The 24,556-nt window shown below is 37.3% G+C and overlaps 2 protein-coding genes across 2 annotated transcripts in view; one reads left to right on the top strand and one right to left on the bottom strand.

The window, feature by feature from the left end:
• nav1a (neuron navigator 1a) overlaps positions 1-20,992 on the bottom strand; it is a 107,131-nt gene extending 86,139 nt beyond the window's left edge. Inside the window, exons 1-5 of the mRNA XM_028452225.1 lie at positions 20,912-20,992; positions 8,042-8,125; positions 5,902-6,106; positions 4,953-5,017; positions 3,460-3,643 (exon numbers count right to left, since the gene is read on the bottom strand). The gene's annotated coding sequence lies outside the window, so the exon portion shown is untranslated. The remainder of the gene's footprint in view (positions 1-3,459; positions 3,644-4,952; positions 5,018-5,901; positions 6,107-8,041; positions 8,126-20,911) is intronic.
• On the top strand, positions 10,864-21,365 carry csrp1a (cysteine and glycine-rich protein 1a). The gene is made up of 6 exons (XM_028452568.1): positions 10,864-11,112; positions 14,058-14,167; positions 17,192-17,360; positions 19,348-19,477; positions 19,566-19,662; positions 20,927-21,365. The coding sequence occupies exons 2-6, from the start codon at positions 14,059-14,061 to the stop codon at positions 21,001-21,003; spliced, it is 582 nt and encodes a 193-aa protein (XP_028308369.1). The 5' UTR covers positions 10,864-11,112; position 14,058; the 3' UTR covers positions 21,004-21,365.
• The last annotated feature ends 3,191 nt before the right edge of the window (positions 21,366-24,556 follow it).

Genomic DNA, 24,556 nt, shown 5'->3' with positions numbered 1-24,556 from the left:
ACTTGAGAGATAAAGAAGAAAATTAACAAATGAAAGCATTTTGATACGGCGATCAGCACGGTTGCCGTATCAATATACCGACATTCTATCCATATGCAGCGCCCCTATTTGGCCAGTTTAGGTCACGTGATAGATCAGTCATTGGTCAGTTTAGGTTGCGTGACTAAAACTAAACCTTAACCTAAACCTAACCTTAACCCTAACCCCGAATCTAAATCTAATCTAAGTGTTGCACTATTGGGTTATAACCTAACCCTAAACCTAACTCTAATCCTAACCCTAACCCTAAGACGCTACGTACTTGTACTTCGGTAACCAAACCAATAGCACCAGGGGGTTGTTCGTACGGCAACCGTACAAATAGACACTTTCTTAAAAATATGGGGTTTTATCATGTTTATTTTTAGTTAAAAATGATAATCACCCTGAATATGAACAGCAACACACAAAACAACAACAAAAACACACAAAATAAGAGAAAAATATACTGAATAATAAAACGAACAAACAGCAACAAAATACAAAAAAATGACACCAAAAATACACGCACTAAGAGAGAAAAATCCTATAACCAGCAACACACAAAACAACAACAAAAAAACACAAAATAAGAGAAAAATATACTGAATAATAAAAAGAACAGGCAAACAACAACAAAATACACAACATGACACCAAAAACACACAAAATCATGATAAAAAATGATCTTGATTAGAACATAATCTGAAAATACAAGAGTCAGTCTTGGTCCCACACCAGGCAGGAGATCACTGTAAATGATAAAAATGATAGAAAATCTTTTCAGGAAGTACAAAATACTGTTTCATTCCACTTATTTATAAAATCACATTCTATAAAATGTGCGTTTTATTTCATAATATTTCCTGAGATGACTCACCATAGTGAGACATCGCACTCATATTACTCATAGAACCGGGGTTATATATATATATATAACCTAAAGTTATCACTCCTTCATTCCATCATTTGGATCTAAAGTTATTTTTTCCACAGAATTCTGAGCTAAATGTTCTAATTGGAAAAAGGGGGTACTTGGATTCAAAAATTAGAGAAAGGGGGTACTTGAGAACCACTGCTGTAGACCACATCATCACAGTTAGTGTCAAAGATATGTTTAGCTCTACTGATGGTAAAAGGGTTGCAAAGAAGGGGGTAAATAAAAAGGGGGCTACAGCTCATTAGCACAGTCCTGCTTCACAATAATTAATAATCATAACTGTCAGTTTAAAAATCGGTTGCTATCATAATCGTAATTAAATTGTAATTCAGTTTAGATAATTAACTTTGTAGTTGTAATTGCCATGAAAATTCTATAAAAATTGTCTTACAATTTAACGCAAAACTGGGGAACCATATTACAGGTCTATATACTGTAGTTCTACAGATATGTAGTTAACAATGATTAAAATATGTTTCATATTAAGCTTTCCCACTTTTGACTATTTAAAATAAATTGAAATCAAGGCATATACTGACACAAAAAAGGCTCAGACGCCCACACCAAAAAATATTAAAAGCTATATTTTCATTGATTAGGAAGTCTAACAAGAAAACCAATAAATAGTAAGGAAATTAAATGATATTTGTTTTTAGTGTATTTTACAGCTGATTTAGGAACCGTTATCATAAGAGATGCTAACAGAAAGCTAACACAAGAGGAAGGATATGTTTTATTAGGTTATTTATTTCAGTAATTGTGATTCATTGTAACTGAACTTTAGTAATTGAGAATGTAAATGACTTTCTGAGGATGAAAAAATAATCGTAATTTAATTGTAATTCGGAAGAAATGCTGGTCACTAATCGTAATTGAATTGTAATTGAACATGGGTAATTGTAACTGAAAAATGTAATTGACCCCAACCATAGTGTCAACTAAACAAATATTGTTAAAATTGTTATGACAAAAGTGAGAAGCAGGACAATTGGACATTTTTGCATTGCTTCCTCTGCTTATTTCAGCTTTCTGATTGTTATTGAAATCTACGTATTGAGTTTGAGCAGCAGAATATAAACAGAAACAGACGTGATCGTCACTAATTTTCTGCCTATACTCTTTCTGGCCTGTTCTCTCGGGAAGCCCACACACTGCAATAATGAGCATCAGAATTTCTCCCAGGCTGATGTGTCCAGCGAGGATTTTCCAGGAGCACAGGTGCGGTTTGGCTCTCACTTTATCTGTATGGAAATTGGCTTTTTTCCCCAGAGACAGGCTGGGGTCACTGGGGTACTACCTCAGGGGCTCAGCTGCAGCTCCTTAGCGCTGCGTGTGAAAACGTCTTCTGTTTGGACACAGGCTTAGGAGGATTGTTATCAACATTCAACATTCACAGATAACATATGTATCAGTGTCATGTGTTCATGCTCTATAGGCTTCATCCTTTAATCTACATTGCACAGTTACATAAGTGGCTTTACAATGGTTCAACTGTTGGGTTGTTGACCATATAGACCAAGGTCTAATAAACCATGGTTAACTGTGTCATACTTCAAGACATGCAAGTTCCAAGTTTAAACTAGGATTTATCTTATATTACATGTGACAGTACATACAGTATGCAGATGCTCTATTTTTCACAAGCTGCACTTACAGTGTTTATTAATGATTTAATACCGACTAATATTTTAGCAAATAAGGACTATTTATTGCAGCAGCTCTGAGCGTAATGGCTGACAGCATAAAAAAATGTATTCATGACATTAGGATTCAAGAGAAACAGAAAGTCATCCTGTGCAGATGAGCCTATTAGGTCTTATATCTTTATATCGTTTTTCCGGAGTGTTGCTGACATCCAGTGGAAAATTACTGGAACTGCCGCATGGGAGACCTTTCAATGCAATAAAAGAGAAATTACACAAGTGCTACTTTAACAGATTAAAAATCTTTCATATATGTGTAAAAGTTAATTCTGTGAAACTAAAAGAAGAAAATATTTTATCTTCTTTAGTCAATAATGATTTAGAACTTTCATTTTCTTACTATTCTATCATTGGATATAAATACAAAAATACCATGATGACAAGAATTACAGTAAAGGTATTTATGATATCACTGCAGAGTTTTGAGTCCCTGTTTCTGTGAGTGTGTGTGAAAACAGAGACGTTGGCTTTGCCCCTGTTACGTACTCATGTGATGATCACCCACTGACTCATCACAAAATCAATACATGAGGTGGCAACACAGGCCCCTCTGTCTGTGAAGTCAAGGACATTTACACTGTGTGTGTGTGTGTGTGTGTGTGTGAGAGACGCAAAGCAATAATTTACAAATTCTCTGTAAGTTGTTATTACTATTGACGGAAGCCCAATAAACTGGAGTTTGCAAATCACTGTTGTGTCTTAGTAAAACTAAAAGTGAAAAAAAAATATTAATAAATCATAGATGATGATCTTCTTATATGTTCCATGAAACTAAAACTACAGGACGGTGTCTCTCACCTGTCAATGGTGCGGCGAGTTTGTCTTTATGCCGTTAGGCTGGGAAGTCAAAGCTCAGCGGGACCTGGGTCACACTTCTCCGACGTCTCGGGAACAATGGGCTGTTTCTTCCTGGATCACAGTTGCATCCTCACCGCTTTTCTCTCATTGGTCCGTAGAACCTCTCCATTCACCAGAACAGGAACTGTTTCAAGGAGAAACACCACATTCAGCCAATCAGTGACCCTTAGTCTGAAGTGATTCATTTGAATGTTGTTCAATGAAACATGGTGCTCTCAAAAAAATAAGGAATGTGTTTTCAAAAATTATAAAATAGATATACCGATTGAGCATATTTCTTCAACAATGGATAATTAAAGCCGTTTCCTGAGGTTTACATTGAACATCAGATTGAGAGAATGGGTAATTAAAGCTGCAGTATGTAATTTTTTTTTTTTTTTTTTTTTTGCTTCATTGGGTCAAAAATCTATAATCACCTTTGAGCATATTTTACTCCAATAGGTCTAAGTGTTCTGAGAGGACAGTGCACTTTTGCACCTTCTCTTGGCTCTGTAGATGAGGTTTAGAAATCCAGGAGCGTGATGCAACCTTTCAGCCAATCTTTTTACAAATGAGTGCTCCATGAGCTATTTTGGGGTGTTACAATTGGTTGCCCGACTAAAGTCGATGCGCGTTCACGCCCTCTGTAGTAAAGGTATAATGGCGGCCATTTCAGCAGGAGAAGTCTCCATCGCTGCGTTAAGCACAACAGTCACACGGCAAAGCAAGCAGAAAAAGGAACACCGAAGTGGAGAAGCAACAGTCTCAAGTCCCAAACATACTCGGGCAGAATGGACTCCATGGAGGTCACATTGAGTCCGTGCAGACCTCCGTGACTGCGCAGGGTCTGTCCCACGTACTAGTGTCAGAGGGAGAGTGAGAACAGACGGGTTACATCGCATGTAAAAATATCATTAGGTTTTAAAGTTTTGTTTTTTAAAAGATAAATTAAAAAAAAAAAAAAAAATATTTGTATTTGTTTATTTCGTTTTCTACATTATTAAATGTTTGTACAGCAGACTGAGAAGTCCATCTGTCTCCAATTTAACTTCCTCAAATGTCATTGTGTGCTTCTGTGCACTCACATCTCCACATTGAACCAGCAAAACGCTCATTTAAATGGGGCGGTCTCCACCACTTCTGCACATGCGCTAATCATTGCTGCAATCTTAGTGAATTCCTCGCAGCAGGTGAGGAAACTGTGTCACCAAAGGATTTAGGGATTTTGGTCAACCACCCTTTATTTCAGATCTCAGTGACTCCGCCCCTTAATGTACTAATTTGCGACCCATCAGGTCAGGATGCATTGAGCCATGATGCTTTTTACACAGAAGTTAAGCTTTGTAAAAGTAGCTGTGCATTTTTCTTGCTAACTTTTGTCTATTTATTATCAAATGAGCACTGAGCTCATACCTCAGCTCCTACCCAAGTATTGTTTAGTAACCATAACAAACCTGACATTGAGTTCACTAACGTCTCATTGACTCCACAGCCACCAGAAATCAATCCAACAGAGTACCTGTGATGGGACGCAGAGCAGAGGTAAAATCATTGACGTCTTGTCTATAAATCGGCACCACCTGTCTGTTGTGTCAAGTCAAATGGCCATTTTTGTGCTGCGTTAACAGCCATTAGCTTACTTTGCTCAATATGTTTCTTTGTTTGACATATTGGTCACTTAAAAAAAACATGCATGTTTTAAATCAAGGATTAAATGTATTTATAATTACAAAACTACAGCTCACAGACTTCCAGTTGTCCCTGGATCGCACTTTCGTACTTTCTCACTGAGTGTGGTCACCAATCATTTAAAAAAGTACATAAGCATGCATAATAAGCCTCCAATAGAAACCACAAAATCAGGTAAATAAATAATCATTACAGCAATAAAACATTTCCTATGAGTGTGAAACCCTCTCCGCACTAGAGAAAGTATTTCTACCTGTTAATTCAGTTGTTTTAACTCAGGAACAGAACACAGATGCAACACAAAAACCAGCAACAAACTCCACATACCACTTCTCTATCTCCCATCATCCAACATGTCTCTCCCTCATGTGTTCCTGGTTTTACACTGTGGGTCCCACACTGGCTCACACAGCCTCTGTAATGCTGACTCAGGAGGATGAACAGCGATTGTGTCAATCGTAGTTATTGAATACCACCACTCCCCCATCTTTTCATCTCACTCCAGTCCTGCCCTTGACTCGGCTCATCCCGCTCCTCCCTCTTTCCAATGCTTCCTGAATGTCATTCCCATCCTAACACATTGTATTTATGCGACAGTTTAGGTTTAGCAGCATATAAAACAACCAAAAAGGAATCACACACAGCACATAAATCCACTACAGTACTACAGCCCACAATGTATGAACTATAAAATACTTAGAAGGCTTCACTCACCCTCAGTTCGTCTCCTTTACTTTAGGATGCTGTGTCTGTCACTGCTTCTCCCTACTTTTGGCCAGCCTCTAAAGCATGGGAATTTGTGAATGTGTGCTGGTGTGTGTGTGTGTGTCCATCATGACTCTCCTCTATCACGTCATGCCGCTCTGCTGCTGCCGCAGTACGCCTGCATCCATAGCTCCTCCTCCTCTCTCCTTCCCTTCTACAAAATCATCACACACACACACACACACACGCACACACACACACACACACACACGTTGGCTGTGATCCCTCTCTCTCTCTCTCACACTGGTGAAATACAGCAAAGACAGGCCACTCCATTAGCCAGATGAGTGTGGTTGTGTGTGTGTGTGTGTGTGTGTTTGTGCACTTGCTGATTCCCCTATGCCAGAGTTTCTCAAATAGAGGTACGTGTACCCCTAGGGGTATGCAATGGCTCTGCAGGGGGTACTTGAGAGGGAGAGTGGAAAATTAACAAATAAAGTGTGAGTCTTGGTCCCATCCCAGGCGTGAGATGACCGAAAATGATAAAAACTATAGAGATAAATCTACTCAGGAGCCACTAAATCAGCGTCTTTCAACCTTGGGGTCGGAACCCCATGTGCGGTCGCCTGAAATTTCTGAAAAATGAAATGGATTTTTCAATTATTGTAATTATTATTCTTTTTTTAAAAAAATCAATAAAACAACACAATCCTAAACAACTGTATTTCTATGCTTTCAAATACTTATACAAAAACTGATTCAAGAAAACAAATATCTTTGTGATCGCCCACAAATTCTTGATACCAAAATGGGATCATAATCCAAAAAAGGTTGGGAACCACTGCACTGAATCGTGTTTCTTTCCACTTATTTACAAAATGAGATTCTTTAAGATGTGCTATCACGCGTTCATAATGCTCTATGGTTGTTTTGAAATAGTTTTCTAAGCAAACTGAGGGGGTACATGGAATCAGAATATAAAGGGGGTACTTGAGCCAAAAAAGTGGATGTCAAGCCAATCAGAGATCTTTCTACAAACGTGTGCTCCATGAGATGAAGTGATTCACGTACCAAGGGTAGTAAAAGTGGAATGACGGACGTTCCAGCAGAAGTCTCCATCGCGGCGTTAGACAACAGTTGCACGGAAAAAGGCAGACCGAGGTGGAGAAGCAACAGTTTAAAGGCACAAACATGTTCGGGAGGAATTAACTGTCAGCTGAGATCACAGCCGCCTCTGTGTGCTTGTGGCGGGGACGAGCTCAGGGCAGCAGCCGCTGCTCAGGACAGTAACTACAGAGTGATACGTGCTTTCATGTCCCTAAAACACCAGAAAAATCTCCAATAACACAAGATAAAGTCCATACATTTGTCACTAGACACCGGTAAGGGAGGTTACATTTTGGTTCCAAAACGATGCGGAGAGAGGATTCTACATACTGCAGCTTTAAGCTTCATAACAAGAGTAGACAATAAATGTCCATCACAATGAAGGCAATACTCAAAAAAAACCTTTGTTTGGGGACTACAAGGGAGTATTCCTTTTATCATATTAATCCATCCAAGATACCACAATTAGAGAAGATATGCGTCTAATACGTGATCGGTACTACAGCTTCTTGTTGCGTCTCTTTCTCTAGCATGCTTGAAACGTCACTGTATAATCGACCCATGTATTTCTTTGAAGCTGTCTTGCATGTACTTTATCTGTGACTTAAGAGGCAGGAACAAAAAAGATCAACATCAGTATTCCTGTTTTTTAAAACCACAATTACATTTCTTTCATTCAAATCTGTTTTGTTAAATTAAATCTGCTGTCACATCCTAAACTAAATGACTGGATGAAGTTAATTACAGTCCTCATTTTACAATCAGGACTAATTTGAGCGTTTTGTAGCTAATCCTTTATTGATCGGGATACAAGTCTGTACTGGAAAACACAATCAGTGAATGCTGCTTTATTCAAATAAGTGTCTAAACTGATCAGCCAGGGATAATAATTAATACGTTGTTTGAACACCATATGCTACCCTGACAGCCTAGCACCTCCCCCCAGCATGCTGTACAGTGTACACCCCCCCCCCACCCATCCCATCAGACACATACTGTATTCCCTCCGTGCTGTACATCACAACCATTTTTTAAATCTCACCTCACAACACGTCCATCAATGCCAGCGATGCTCAGTGGGTCCTCAGCTTCCAGCAGATGATGATGTGACTGATGTTTCCAACTCCTGAGTTCCTCCAAAAATCAGTGACAAACAAAACACACGCACATGATCTGTTGCTTTGTCTCACTGTCTCATGAAACGGGAAGTGACTTGTAACAGAGGATTATGGGTAAGTGCATGCATGCGTTTGTGTGTGTGTGTGTGTAGAGGGTGGTGGGGGCACTTTAGGGTTAATGTCATATTTAATCCTAAATGGTCATCCCTCTCCCCAACCTCACTTCTGAGGGACAGGCACTGTTGTGACAATGGGACACTTGTGTCACTGTCACCCTGAGGGACATTTGGAGCGAAGGGAGGGGAAGTCCAACATGTTGACTGTCTGGGGCACGAGGCCTAGGATATGCAGCCAGACTGAAATTAGAAAAATAAAAATAAAAAAAATAGCACAACAGATGCCCAGAATAACAAAACAATAAAGGTAAATGTGGGTCACAGAGGAATTTGCCAGCGCTCTGTACTGCTACAACACCGATCAATGGACTAACACCACTAGAGAGCGGTAGTTCAAAAACACTAATAAGAAGTGAATATATACATGTGTATATTATATTCTGACTCTGGGAGGAATTAAAATGTAAGTTTTCATTGCGAAATGAGACAATTAATGATTAAATCTGATTATCTATGAGTATTTCATATATTCATTTTTGTATAATTTTTAAATAATCTAACCAGGGTTGTTGTTTTTTTTAAATACAAATAATATAACTAATTATTTTATTATCTGTAAGATATGCTTTTACAAGTCGCTTAAAGAAGGACAACATGGATGAAAGGTGAAAATGTTTCATGTTCTCCCTTAACGTGCCTCGTTTTTCTAAAAGTAATATTAGCCTCATTTAATTTAGGTTAGGCATAAGATTTTACTATAACATTTTGGTTTAAAGTAGGGACGTACATAGCAGCACCTATACTGATATTAGTTCGATACTGCATTAATATACTCGTTAAAGTTTAGTGGTGAACCAATACCCATTGCGTGCTATTGCTTGAAATGGTAGTCTGTCATTTCTGCTGTACTTTTGGGGATTAGCCACCAGGGGAACCTAAAAAGAAAATCTTAGTTCAAAGACATTGTAACCAAAGATTGGCCATTTCTATCAAAGAGGGGCCCACAAAAATGTAATTGTCACATTATCAACATTTATGTTGCATTTAGAATAATCACCAATCTGAGCATTAAGCATTGTAGTCCTTTTGTGTGGGTTTTCTTGGTATTTTTTTTGAGTTTTTAGACACTTTGTGTGTTTTTGAATTCATTTTATCTATTTTCTTGTCAATATGGTGAATTTTTGTTGCCTTTTTGTGTTATTCAAGACATTGTGTGTGTTTTTGCCATATTTTTTGTGTTATTGTTGTAATTTTGTATATTTTTCTGTCAGTTTGTGCAATTTTTATTGCCATTTTGTGTGTCATTAAGGTCTTTTTGTACATGTTATTTTTGTAGTTTGTTGTTTAGCACGTTTTGTACTGTTTCTGGAGTTTTGTGCATTATGCTGTTCTTTGTATAACTTCCAACTTTATGAATTACAATTTTGTTTTGGGGGTGCCGCAAAAAATTAGACCGACGGCTGCATGTGGACCCCGGGCCGCCAGTTGCCTATGTCTGCTGTATGCTGACTGAAGTTTAATATTTAGTTTGATTTGAAAGCTGGAGACATTGCAAAATAGTTGAATTGATATTTTATCTGATTCAAATCCAGACACTGAAAAAGTTTCATTAATGTTTTGTTAATGTGAAAGAAATTAAAATAATTGATTTTTTTTGGTGATCCAAAAGTAGAAATAGTTTCACAGAAAATTAAGTTTGTCCCAATACAACTTTTTCACTTACGATACAATACCGATATTGCATGATTGAGTATTGGCCGATACAGATGTCGATCCTTAACGATAACAGCACAAATTAGACATACTTTTATTACTTATTTTGTAGTGTAGATTGTTAGAAAAGGCTTGATTATTAAAAAACAGACCCATTTATAAACCAATGGATTACATATGATTAACCTTTTAAATTAAGAATATTCAATGATTGAATAAAATACATAAAAAAATAAAATAGAAGATATTAAAAAAATAAATCCAAAAAACAAAAAAATATATATTAGATGATTTAGAGATTTTAGAAGCAGTCCGATGAAATCAGATATTCGTTTTCTGGCTGATATCGGACTTGAAATGTGTTTTACAGACTTATTTTCTTGTCTAATATATCAACATTTGTTGTAATAAGCAGAGAAGAAAATTAAACCTGTCTTCCAATTCATTGCATTTTGTCTATTTTGCAGTAGGAGTATCGGTATCGGTACTCGGGATCGGCAAGCACACAGATCCATATCAGTATCGTATCGATTTAAGAAAAAGTCCAATTATGCATCTCCAGTTTAAAGGTTTGTCTGCAATAAAGGGTTTTCCAAGTAGATAAAACATTTCCCATAAGTCATGTGTGTTTTCGCTCACAAGAGAAGGCATTTAACACTGAGGTATGTAATGTAAAGTGGATGGGACTCTTCTTCATCTTTATATCAGACAAATTCACATTCGAAGAATATCTTAGGGTCAGAAATAATACACAGGTGGAGTTGTAATAACTATATATGCAAACAGTTTTGTGTCAGTAACTCTGTCACAGGTTATAAATAAAACAGAAAGTGCAGCTTTTTCACCCAAAGTTCCCTCCTACTTCACCTAAGCTCCCTCCTCTCATTCCTCTCTCTCTCTCTCTCACTGGGTGTTTCTCTGTTCTTGAACGCATTTTACACTCGAGCAGGCAGAGAAGCTCCTCCCTCCTCCCTTAGTGATCTGACAACTTTGGTGTGAAGAGGAACATGGTAAAAAACCCAACATGAAGTGACACGGTTCAGCTCAGTAAACAAACTCGTGAGGTGCAACAACAACTTCTGCTACATTTGGCATTGCTGGACTCCTAAACATTCCACACGGCTTTACTCCACCTTTTCTCACAGACGGATACCTACTCACAGCAGGTAAATAATGTAAACACACTACTAATTGTTTACTCGCCTGCTTCTAATCGTTTATTTACTCTGCACTTTTTCTGTTCTGCTGTTGCATCATGGGAAAAACACACACTATGCCAATATGTACTCAACTTTTCCATGAAAAAGAAGAAGAGATCACACTGAGCGTTTGAAGGAGGATTTAAATGTGGAATTATTGCTATTGAAGGGCATCGCCTGCCAATCAATAATATGGACCATTAGCATGTCAGCACATTCTCATTCACAGTCTAACATATCTGCAGAGGATCAAACTCTTAACCTCACTTTCAATCTGTTTTGGTAAAACATTCCTGCAGAACAACTGTTTGTCTGGACATGCCTGAACATACCTGACCTATAGCAACACATTTTTAAGAATTTACCAGAATCTGCGCGTTAGCATTTAGCAAAAAACTCCACTCCACAGGTTGGGTGCATGTCAAGTTTGTCTTTTTGTAACCTGGTATATGTACAGGGATGGAGAAAAGGTTTGGTAAACAAGTTCAGATGAACGTACCACGTTCCCGAGAATTCAGTCCCTGGCGCCCCCGCGGCACATACGGAGTAATGGGTCCCATTCATATATTGGTATGTGTCAATGATTCGGTACCACCAACTGTCGCAATATTTGACTCATAAATAGATGAGAAAACTACTACTACTACTTGGAAATTGCTGGAAAAGGGTGATGGGCCCCCGGGGCCCTATTTAAAAAAAGGGCTCCGATCATATTAATTCATAGAGTATTCAAACTGCATTCTGATCTAACGAGATCTAACGGAAGAGTAGTCATTTGAAACATAGGCGCCCCAGTGACACGTACAGGGTAATGGGTAATTTGGTAACACCAACCGTTGACTCGCAAATAAATGAGAAATCGACTTTTGCTTTTTTTTTTCTTCTTGGCCCCAAATCGAAAATCGGGCTCCGAGCGTCGATGTGTACACATCCATAGATTATAGCTACCAAATGTCAGCCCAATCCATTCACGCATAACCGAGGAGTAGCCATTTTAACTAGCGTACACAACAAGAAGAACAAGAAGAAGAAGAACAACAAAGTGAGTGGCGTTTTGAGTCTGGTAGCCCGGCCTAAAAACCTTTGGTAACACTTTACCTGAAGTTTTATACGTAAAGCTGACATTACGCTGTCATTATCTGTCATTAGCATGAATTAGGTGTTATGAAGGCTGTCATTAGGTGTCGTTTGCTCAATTATGAAATGTTTGGAGCTATGTTGGCATTTTTTGGGTTAGGTGGAGGGATCTAGTTAGGTTAGGGTTAAAAGTTACGGGTGAGTGTAATGAAGGGTTAGGGTTATTTAGGGTTAGGGTTATTTAGGGTTAGGGTTAGTGCAACAGACAACACTTAATGACAGCCTTCACGACACCCTATTCATGCTAATGACTGGTGCCATGTCATCATATTGACAGCGTAATGTCAGCCTTATGTATAAAACTTGTTGTGACATATTGCAGTAATTTACATCTTTAAGGCTTCAAATATAGTTTCCATTTAAACCTGGGCCAAGATTAGTGAGTTTTAACTTTGTCAATTTGTAACACTCAACTCATGATTACAGTTTTTAACTCTTTTCCCTACATTTCTGTTTATTAATCCGCCACCTGTTGCACAAACATTCCTCTTATTTCAGCTCTCCAAGGTGATTCAAGGAGTAGAACAAACACTGCAGGCATTTCATGGAGTCACTGCCTGTGGATAAACATTAGCATCAGGGACCTTTCACTTTTTTTGTGTTTCCCTTCCTGTAAAGTAAACATCAGTTTCACTACAGTTTCTATGAAACACACTCATTTTAGACATTTGTCATCCAGGCTGTTGTTTCATTTAAAGTTTTAATGCTAATAACTGACTAAAAGCCTAAGGGTGAAAAACTGCTTTAACAGTAAAAGACCAACAACGTTTAATAATCGGGAAATTCCCAGTTACTTCTACCCTGATCTATGATTTATAATGAAATGGCATTACTTTATATTTCATACACATAATTAACTGGTGTGTTGTCAGAAAATTTTCTAAAAAAAACAGTAAGGTATAGTCCTGTTACTGTGTCTGAGTCCCTGTATTATAAAGTGACTGTATTTAGGTTAGCAGACAGGAACTTAACCTGGAAACTCAAATAAACAGGCTTAAAGCTGACTGAAACCAGTAGCTAAGAGAGAGGGTCACAATCCGGAAAGAAGATTTAGAGCGTAACAGACGAAGGTAGACGGATGTGGGCTCTGGGGTGGAAAGTTGGGAGGGTTTATGGTCAAGAATGTGGAAGTGAATAAGCCTGAAAGGGAAGGGAGGACCGCATTTAGTGGAGTAACAGGCAAAACGCCACAGCTTTCAAAGTTTCCTTCACCAACACCTTCAAATTCATGCCCTCCTGTTATTTCCACAGTCGACTTCATAACCAAAAAAGGTAGTTCTTCTAGTTTTTTTGTTGTAGAAAAAAACAGAAGCCACAAAGAAGTGGCAGGAATAGAATTACATGCTGATGCAGAATGACTCAATAAAACATCATTACGGGCAACCAACTATAGATTTAAATGGCTCTGGTTGGGGTTTTTTTTGCCACAAAAGTGAAAAAATCAGTCATCACGAAACAAAACACTCAATCTCTGAAAAAACATCCAAGCTTGTTGGATCATTTCTCTTGATCAATCGGCTTTTTTTTTTTAGCCACTTTTAGCAACACTTCCTATAAGCTATAGGTTTGTAGAGTCACACCCTGGTGCTTTTTCTCTATAAAAGTGTGTTTTTTTCCAGGTAATTCAATTTTCCTGATACACTTTGTTATTTACTCTTACAGGTTGTTATTGAATTATTCTGAATTCCTTACTGTTGCCTACACTTTCCACATTTCTACACTAAATTCAGTCCCAATGACATTTTAACAAACAATGAAACTTTTTTTTACAACAGGATGCCATTGGGAGGAGGCAACAAGTGCGGCTGCTGTTCTAAGACAGTCTATTTCGCAGAGGAGGTACTTTGTGGTGGGCGGAGCTACCACAGGTCCTGCTTCCTTTGCAGTGAGTTCATATTTGTTTTTTTCTGCGTCTGTTAAAAGAAAACCACTAAAGCTCGGTCCCTTGTCATCATGTTAAGCTTCGTGCTGGGAAAATGTAACCTCCAAAATACTGTGCTTTGACCCACTTTTGTATTTACATTTATCATCACTAATAACAGAGTGAAAGCGTAAAAACAAGGCACAGGCTTCAGACTGGCTAACCATAGGGTTTTCACACTATACAAAGCTAACTCACGTTTACGTAAATAAAGATATTTGCCATAAACTAAGGGAAGTATTTGGTGGTGGTAAAGGATTAAAGGTACAACCCTAAACATATTTTTCTATTTATTATGGTGGGATAAATATCAGTCAAAGAAGGCTGGATCCTTTTCCCCCCAGGGAAAATCCATTAGTGATGCACCGAAATTCCGGCCAAATGTGCATTTTCGGTTTTCTGCCGAAACACTTTTCTCACAGAAACAGGTTAGCATGCGCGGTTGCCTGGAAACGGGCCAACTTGCTTGTGGACTCACGAGCAGCTGTATTTGAATACCTCTGAGAGTTGCCGTGGTACTTAAGTGTGATGTATGTTTTCTGTGTCACGTCAACACGGACTCCACTGGCGCACAGCTTGAATCTGGTGTCAGTTTTTCAGTGCACATTTGACATAGATGCCCTTCACTACATCACAGCGTTATCAAGATCATTACTTGGAAGGGTTTAAACCAGTGCGCGCAATCAAAGCACAAGAGTTTAATTTGACTCTTTTTCAGTCAGTTATAGGTCTGTACAATATTATTTAATGTATGAGTGGGGACAAGTTAAACATTTTTTTTTATTCTTATATTGTGCACTGTTGGAATGTCAGTGCTAAATAAATATTTTCATATTTTGATTAATTGAAGCATTAATATTAATTAATACAATTGCAATGTTTTAATATTCGTGAGGTTAGTACACATTCAGAGCCATAACTGCAATGGGACTAATATATTGCATTATAAGTTATTTCGGTGGTTTGGTTTTCATCCCTAAAAATAGGGCTGAACGATTTTGAAAAATAATCTAATTGTGATTTTTTTTTCCTCATATTTTTTTTCAAGAGCCTCTTGTCATGTATTTTTCAATGAAAACATGCAATAAATCAATCTGTTTCATAATAAACAATTTCAGATTTATTTAAACTTAAATTTTAAAGCCCAGATTACAACAATAAAGCAACCAAATCTGTGGCTTTACCTCATCTACATATCTAATTAACTTCACGTTTCATGAAACATGTAAACATGTGGACTGCACTTCTTAACTTAACAGGACAGGACAAGAAAGAAAAAAAAATAGGGAAAAAAAAATGCAGCCTTTGCGATTAGAAAATCGTTTTGTAGCGCGATAATAAATGCAATTCATCGTTCAGCTCTACCTCATGTGTTCAAAAACACTGCAAAAGTGGATATTTTTATAATATGTCCCCTTTAAAACGAAGGTAAGACTTGGAAGTACCGTAACAAGTTAAAGGGATCCTCCACTGTTTTTACAAATGTGGCCTAAAACCTTTGAAATGTCCTTATTAGAAGATATATGCCTAACAAAACGCATTATTTTGCACCATATTTGATTTATTAACTTTTTAAAATGAGACTACTTCACCGTTTTCAAGTCAGTGCGCCGCCATGTTGAAATGACGTCATTGATGTCCCAATCGCCCCTTCAGCCCATTGAGTTCTATAGGAGTGAAGGCATTCAGGATCATTTAGCTGCTTTTTCAGTCAGAATGACAACTTGTGCTGCTTTGGGTTGCTCTAAAAATCAGCAAAGATGTAAACCTCTTTTGTTTACTGAAATTTGATAAAAAAAATCTGTGAGCCAAAAGAATCTGTGACCGCAAGAGGCGATAGTTCCAACTTTGCTGTTTCGCAGATGGCATGAAGAAGAGAAGAACAGCTCTGGTTGCATGTAAATACTGGCAACCAGAATTGACTACTGCTCAGAGCAGCAGTATAAGTGATGGTGTCACGCCAAGAGCTCAGGCTACATTTGTAAAAACAGTGAAGGATTCCTTTAAAGGTGCAGTCTGCAACTTTCAGATCCCTTTCTCCCCATCTCTTCCCGCTGCTCTCTTGCCCTGCCTTCAAACTTTCCAAAGTCCCTCACTCAGAGGAGCTAACATGCTAACGTTGGTCCGACAGCAACATCACAGTAATATACCATGCTCTGTTAAAAGCATATTACTGCAGTGCTTCGCACTCTCAATGTGCACACACCTCAGCAGCAACAACACAGTGTCACTTACAGCAGCCCACACGGAGGTTGCTGCGCACACATGAACAACACATGCACCACAGAGTTCTAGTGTAACAATTACAAATCAAACATAATGTAAATCAAGCAGCAGTAATTACCTTTCAAGCAGAAAAGTCACCAATTCCATCTTTTACTCCTCCAGACCACACACTGTAAAAAAGACGGCACTCCAGCCCGGGAAAGGGGCGGAGCCTGTCAGCAACAGCTGTCAGACAGCCCGTCAAACACAATCCTGGCTCTGATTGGTTCTTTTTGCTTGGTCTTAGTGCATTCTGCAGGAGCAGCAGGAGGGGGCTCAATGAGTCTGTTTTTTTCACACAAACTATTAGTTTGATGGAAAGCTGTCCTTACATAGTGACAGCTTTAGCAAATATGACAAAAAGTCACTTTTATAAGAGTTGCAGACTGCACCTTTAAAGTGAGATCAAAACAAAACAGGGACAGTAGATTTAAAAAGCTATTATTGTGTAATAGTGCAAACTACAAGTAATTCACTCTCACTATATAGCTATATACTTTTTTTATTAATGTTTGTATGTGGGAATCATTTTTCAGTTTATTGAGTTCAGGGCAGATTTTCTGGAGTTCATCCTGCATACTGTCTAACATTCCTGTGAAGGAATTCAGATGACAACACTAAACTGTTCTTTAAAAGGGTACTTTCATAAGCCAATTAAAACACATAGATATTTTGACACACACACAAATATGTTTTGGTCTGTGTGTGTGTGTTTCTGAGCAGGAGTGTGTGGGAAAAACTTGGACAGCACAACTGTTGCAGTGCATGATGAGGAAGTCTACTGCAAGGCATGCTACGGCAAGAAGTATGGACCAAAAGGTTACGGTTATGGTCAGGGAGCGGGAACTCTCAGCATGGATAAAGGAGAGCATCTGGGAATAAAGCCAGAAGAGTGCGTAACACACACACACACACACACACACACACACACACACACACGCACACACGTGTTTTCAAAAGGGGTGAGTAAATTCGATACATATCACAATACTTGGGTCAAGATACAATATTATCATTATCGCGATATCACAATATATTGCGATATTCTACCCAGCTAATATCAAAATATCAAAATTAAACCAAGAAATGAATCAATCAAGTTGCTGTATATGTTCATCAGAAGATATTGATCATTCAGAGGACAAATTGAGTCAAAACTGTTTACTCTTTGTCCACTTCTGCCACTGTGACTGCTTCTACTACAGAAATGGAGCACAGCAAAGTTGCTCTACAGTGCCATCTACTGGAGTGGAGGTGCGAAAGTGGGACAATTTTCAAAGTTTTTATGTAAGAATAGGAGCTGAGGGTTATTCCATAAAGCAGGGTTAACAAACTCTGAATCCATCCATAAACTCTGGGTCAACATACCCCGCGATGGGAAACTCTGGGTATGGGATTCCATTACAGCTGGTATGAAGTGGGTCAATCAACCCTGAGTATGTAAAACTTGGGTTACTGACGTGCACGCGCGCCACAAAAAGCCATCATCAATGGATCAGAGATTTATTCGAGCTGCCATGGTAACCACCCGGAAAATAGTGATTTATTCAGCCTAATGGGTGAAATAAGCCGGTGTTTGAGGAATATGAGCCGGTTCTAAAGGTGCGTTCAGTCTTCAGTGACAATAATGGCTTAAATCACCCATAATTAGTCACACTTTTTGGTCGCTTCATCACTTTATTGCTTCAGTGACGTGACAAGCGGTGAATAATATGAATAAAGTGTGTCTGAGGAGATGTGGCAGCAGCATAGGATGTCTGCACAGAGAGCCCTCCCGTTACACTGGATATAAAGACAGTGACTGCCGCTTGATATTGCATCATTTATATTGATTTTTAATGTAATACTGTCGCCAGAGTCATCTCAACGTCCTAAAAAATGTCATAAAACAATCCCTGAAGCAGGACGCGAACCCGCGATCAATCGCTTTCAAGCGCAGCATCACAATTCACTGTGCCATCATACCTTCAAATATGCATGATCTACAGATTTAACTGTATAACAATATAAAACAATATATTATCCACAGGTTTGACGTTTTAATGCAGATCAACCTCTCAGATAATAATAATAATAATAATAATAATAATAATAATAATAATAATAATAATAATAATAATAATAGGGTAATTAGAAAAATAATATTATCCTATATTATATTCTATATTACCTTATTATCATTATAATAAGGTAATATAGAATATAATAATAATAATAATAATAATAATAATAATAATAATAATAATAATAATAATAATAATAATAATAATAATACAATGAGAATACCAGTAACTATAATAAAAAATATTAATAATGAAAAATAATAATACAAAAATGTGAGATAATAATTGTGAAATGCAATGTATAGCCTTAAACAATGTTGTCAATAAAAACCTGAGTACATCGGAATATTTTCTGGGTTCCTTTTGTTCTATTTATATCTGTCTATCTATTTGTCATGTCTGACGTTTTTTACAAACAAACCCCGTGAAAATTGTTGAGAATTGAACAATTTATGACAACTTTATCTGTGTAAGCTCATCATTCGTCTATAGATGTAATGCGCTGTAGGAGTGATTGCCACCGGTCCAAGATGGCCGCCCTTTTGACGCACCACTCTAGTGGGCGGCTTCAGTCGATGCGGCGTCTACGTATTATAATATTTATGGTCAACATGCCCAGTACGGCTGCTACGCTGAGGAGTGACAATGTGAAAAATACAACAACAAAAATATTGATTAAATATCAGAATGTTTTTTTAAATCGATTTAAAATCGGCACCCAAAAAAATCGCGATATATTGTGAAATCAAATTTTTTTTTCACACCCCTAGTTTTCAATGCCTCATGTCCACATTTTTTCTCCTCTCGACCTGTCAGAACCGCTCCACACCGTCCTACAACAAACGCCAACCCTTCAAGGCTAGCCCAGAAGTTCGGAGGGTCAGACAAATGCCATCGCTGTGGGAAAGCCGTCTACGCTGCTGAGAAAGTGATTGGAGCTGGGAGTGTAAGAAAAACTCACACACAAACACCGACATGTCCACGCATGCAACAACAGATGCCTTCTAAAAGGCAACTCCCATGTGTGCTCGCAGTCATGGCATAGGATTGGCTGCTTCACCTGCGCCACATGTGGGAAGAGTCTGGAGTCGACAACACTCGCTGACAAGGATGGAGAAATCTACTGCAAAAGTAATCACCTTTCTACACATTGTCAGAGTCACATTAAAATCCTTTAGCACGAAAACACACGTATTCCAACAGTGTTGAGTAAGTTACTTTGAAAAAGTAATCTTTTATCTTCTCGTATATGCGTTGGTGCACTTTACCATGCAACTCAGGTGTCACGTACTGAGTTTGTAACCGTAATGAGATTGTAAGACAATCTGAGCACGCAGCAGTCACATACTGGGATTGTACCCGTACTGGAATTGCCATGCGCAAATTGTCATACTGAGATTACAATGATATCTTTGTTGTAATTCACATTAATATTGTGTATTAAGAAGTGTAACAGTGTATTTTAAATATTTCAGTAAGTTATTTGTCAGTGAAGTGCATTTTAAAAAGCTAAAAATTTACTTTGAACATTTACTTTGAAATTGAATGAACAATCCCAGCACAGCGGAAGAAGCAAAAAAAAAAAAAAAAAAAAATCATTTTCCGGCAGTGCGCATGCTCAGATACAATCTCAATACCTTCTCCGTGTTACGGAGGCTGTGTCCAAATAGTCCCTCCTATATCCTTTCCTATCCACTTTTCCTTAACACCGTGGATGACGTCACAAGGATAAGGAAAGGAGTTACAACGTAATGAAATACAGTCAGTGCAAATTAAGTCTGTAAAATAAATGTTTAAAAATGATATTTTTTCTGCCTCGAGGAATCTTTTAATAATTGGAACAAATGTAAGCTTCAACTGAACAACTTTGATCACAAGTTACGAAATTTCAAATATTATTACAGTTTTGAAATAATTCCCCTGCCCTTAATAATGTGTGGTTTTAAAGTTGATCTAAAATAAATAAACAATTTAAAGTTGATCTACAATGACTAATCCATGCAGGTCTACCCATGTTCAACACATGGTGCCATTGCCTAAAAAAAGACTTAATGATGCATGAATAAATCTGAAACATTCTTTGTACATTGGTGGTGCATTAAATTGAACCATCATGGAGTAGTTCTACCCGCATTTTGCAGTTTGTATTTTTTCTGGTGTAACAAATACAGACTACACTCTGGGTGCAATAACCCTACACAGGGTTGGCACTGTGTCCATCTTACTTTTTTTTTGTTTACTTTGGGTCTGGACTTTGTTTTAATAATATCTTTATTTCCGGTGTGACGTCCGATTGACGTTACGACTCCTAACGCATATGACTGACTGACTGACCTCCCACTGGGGTTATAACGCTAAACATTTCATTAATGTACATTACCTTTGTCTTCAACAGGCTGTTATGGAAAACAATTTGGCCCCAAAGGGTTCGGGTACGGCCTGGGAGCTGGAGCTCTGTCCCACACTCAGTAACTCCATCTACTGCAGTCCCACTGTCCTCCAGCAGAGGGCAGACTGATGAAAACCATCCACAGCAAAGATGTCTTTTTCTTTAATATGCTGTCTGTCGATACTTTAAAATTCCCTTTTTATGTAATAAACGTCCATGCTGTGGAAGCCCATTCCCGCCAGTAAAAAATAAATTAAAAAAAATTAAAAAAAATAACGAAATACTAAGTCATAATTATGAGATACTAAGTCAGAGCAGGATTATAGGGAGGTGTAGAGCTGCCATAGGGGAAAATAAATTTTGGATCACTATATGAAGAATATAATTATATTCTACAAACATGATATTATATTGTACAAACAATATCATTATATTGTAAAAAAAAAAACAAAACAAAACAAACATATATTACAATGTACAAGCAATGTAATTATATTGTGCAAATAATATATTGTTCGTACAAAATAAGTCAGCTCTATGCTGCCACAGGGGATTACAATAAAACACATAGGGTAAAACTAACTATCTCATAATTATGACTTATTATCTCATAATAATGACTGAGTTTTTTTATTTTTTATTTTACTTTTCCTAGTTGTTTTTTGTTTGTTTGTTTGTTCTTTACTGGCGGGAATGGGCTTCCATACCATGCACATGCACATTTGTATATGAGATACAATAAAACATTTCTCAGTTGTACGCATCAGTCTTAGTTTTCAGTGTTTATCTGTACGCGTATAATCCGAAAAAAAAAAAAAAAATCAAAGATGAATAAATATGAATCAAGTTTAATGTTTTGCAGAAAATAAAAACTTTTTTTTTTTTTTTAAGTTAAATGAATGTAATCATTTTGTCTGTCGCTACAAAGGAACTGGGAAATGAAAGGTGAGTCAGTAAATATATCAAGAAAAACTTGTACATTACATCCATTCCTCTCATAGCATTACTATGACACACCAAGCCTGCATGATAACTACAGCATCTTGGAAGTATTGGGGAAATTACAGCGTCACTATTGACACAAAGCTCACCATTCAAAGGGAGGAATGTTGTAGAGCAGTGTTTCTCAAATGGGGGTACATGTACCCCTAGAGGTACGCGATGACACTACAGGCGGTACTTGAAAGAGAGAAAGAGAAATAAGGGAAAATTAACAAAATATGGGATTTTACAATGTTTTTTTTTTTACTTAAAAATATTACCAGCATATCCTAAAACAATGACAAAAATGCACAAAATAAGATAAATTAACTGAATAATAAAAAGAGCAGACAAACAACAACAAAATACACAAAAACACACGCACTAAAACAGAAAAATACTTACTATTGCCAGCAACTTACAAGATAACAACAAAGACTGAATGAGAGAAAAATACACAAGATCACTACAAAATACACAAAAATAACAGAGAAACATATAAAGCGACATAAGAAACTACTTAACGACACCAAAAACACACACACACACACACACACACTTAGATATATTAATTTAAATCATACCAAGAAAACATAAAACCAACAACAAAAACACACAAAATAAGACAAACAAAAAAACAAAAAACAACTAAATAATGAAAAGAACAAACAAACATCAACAAAATACACAAAATGACACACAAAACAGAAATGATCTTGATCAGAACATGACCTAAAAATACAAAAGTCAGTCTTGGTCCCACATCAGGAGGCAGATGACCGTAAATGATAAAAACTCAAATTAATCTATTCAGGACGTACTGAAAACTTTTTCATTTCACTTATTTACAAAATGAGATTCTTCTCGTTCATCCAATCATTATGCACTATAGTTGTTTTTTCATAGAATTCAGAGCAAAATGTAGAAATCGGACAAAGGGGCTACTCGCATTAAAAAGTAAGAGAACGATGGTACTTCAGCCAAAAAGCTTGAGAACCACTTGTTAAACACTGTGATCACATCATAACAGGTTTCAGGCACAAACGTGAAGTATGTTATTCAAGATTCTTTTGTCATGGTAAGAAAAACATAACAAATGGTTACAACCAGTCGCATACATTTCCTATACAAACCCACTTAGTGACAGGTGAGAAATGCATTACATGAAAACATCAAAGTGAAGCTTAATGGTAGAGAGCCGCTCGGCTGTCTGAACATGGGTGTTTTTAGTTTCCTTTGCTTACTGGAGGAAATAAGGTCAAGCAGATGGTGAACAGGGGGGAAAGAGTCCTCCAATATGTTAATGCCTTCGTATTGTGGGACATCAACATTACACATGTTTTTGAGCACACTGTGCTTGCTCAGAGACGTAGGTCCATGTTGGCATAAATTAATAGCAATGATGAGTCACTTTCCTAGCTGAAGGGAATGATAACCAGTGTGGGCTTCTGCTGCTTTAGGACACTGGACACGTTGTGGGATATGCCTTTCTGATCATTCACAAGGAAGGAAATAATAAGGAAAAACTCATTTAAGTTGGGTTTAGAGCAGACAAGGGCAAATGGCGGCCCAGGGGACACGTGCGGCCCTCGGTCTAATTTTCTGCGGCCCCCAAAGTAAGCGCACAAAATGACAGAAAACAATAATACACAAAAATATACAACATTACAGAAAAACACAGTAAAAGACAAGAGAAAAACACCGAAAATACTCCAGAGGCACACAAAACTACTACAAAAATGAGAACAATAACGCACAAAATGACTGCAAATAACAGAAAACAACAACAAAAGTACACAACAAGAAAAGACAAACGCAAAAAAATGACTCCGCAAACTCACAGTAATACAAACAGACAAAACAACGTTAGAAATACACTAAAATACACAAAATTGACTCCAAAAAAAGGAGAATGACAATACAAATACACAATATGACTCCAAAAGGTGTATATTTTAAAGAAAAAATACACGAAAGGACAACAGAAATGCACATAATAACTTAAAACAAGAAAAACAACAACAAACATACACAGAATGACAATAAAACACACAAAGTTACTGTAAAAACTCAGTGTTCTTTCCTGTATTAATGCTCAGATTGGTCAGTATTCTAAATGCTTTCATGAATGTACATAATTTGGCCCTGTGGTCAAACAAACACATTTTTGCGACCCCCGCTGTAATAAAACTTGACCACCCCTGGTTTAGAGAATGGGGGTGGTGATTTTATTATTGACGATTATGAATTGAGTCTTTGATTTAAAAAATGATTATCAAATTTCTTTAAAAACCAGATGTTTCCTGTTAGATTGGATATTTTAGTTACACCATACAATATTGAAGGTTCTGAGGTGTGACTCAAAAGAGAAGTCAAGTAATTTAGCAGCTTGCTGTTGTTAAATGGAAGATCAATAATCAAAAAATCTAATTGATAATCGTTAATAATCGAAAATCTGTTTGTGATCGAATTGAGACGTCAATGATCAAATTTAATCAAATCAGGAAATTGCGCTGAATAACCACTCCGTTAGAAAACCTAGTTTCTGCCTAATTGATGCATGACCTGTGTATTAGCATTACCTTTGTCCTATCAATATTCTTAATCACCTGTATAATATTTCCATATAAACAGTATAAATTAATTAATAAAGCC

The sequence above is a fragment of the Gouania willdenowi genome, chromosome 7 (assembly GCF_900634775.1).
Source record: "Gouania willdenowi chromosome 7, fGouWil2.1, whole genome shotgun sequence".
NCBI lineage: Eukaryota > Metazoa > Chordata > Actinopteri > Blenniiformes > Gobiesocidae > Gouania > Gouania willdenowi.
This window is presented reverse-complemented; position numbering and strand designations above follow the sequence as displayed.

Bases quoted from the DNA above. Each gene is read 5' to 3' on its own strand.
- csrp1a (XM_028452568.1), top strand. From the start codon at position 14,059: ATGCCATTGGGAGGAGGCAACAAGTGCGGCTGCTGTTCTAAGACAGTC. The intron at 17,361-19,347 runs GTGCGTAACACA...TCGACCTGTCAG, and splicing joins CTGGGAATAAAGCCAGAAGA to AACCGCTCCACACCGTCCTA. The intron at 19,478-19,565 runs GTAAGAAAAACT...GTGTGCTCGCAG, and splicing joins AAGTGATTGGAGCTGGGAGT to TCATGGCATAGGATTGGCTG.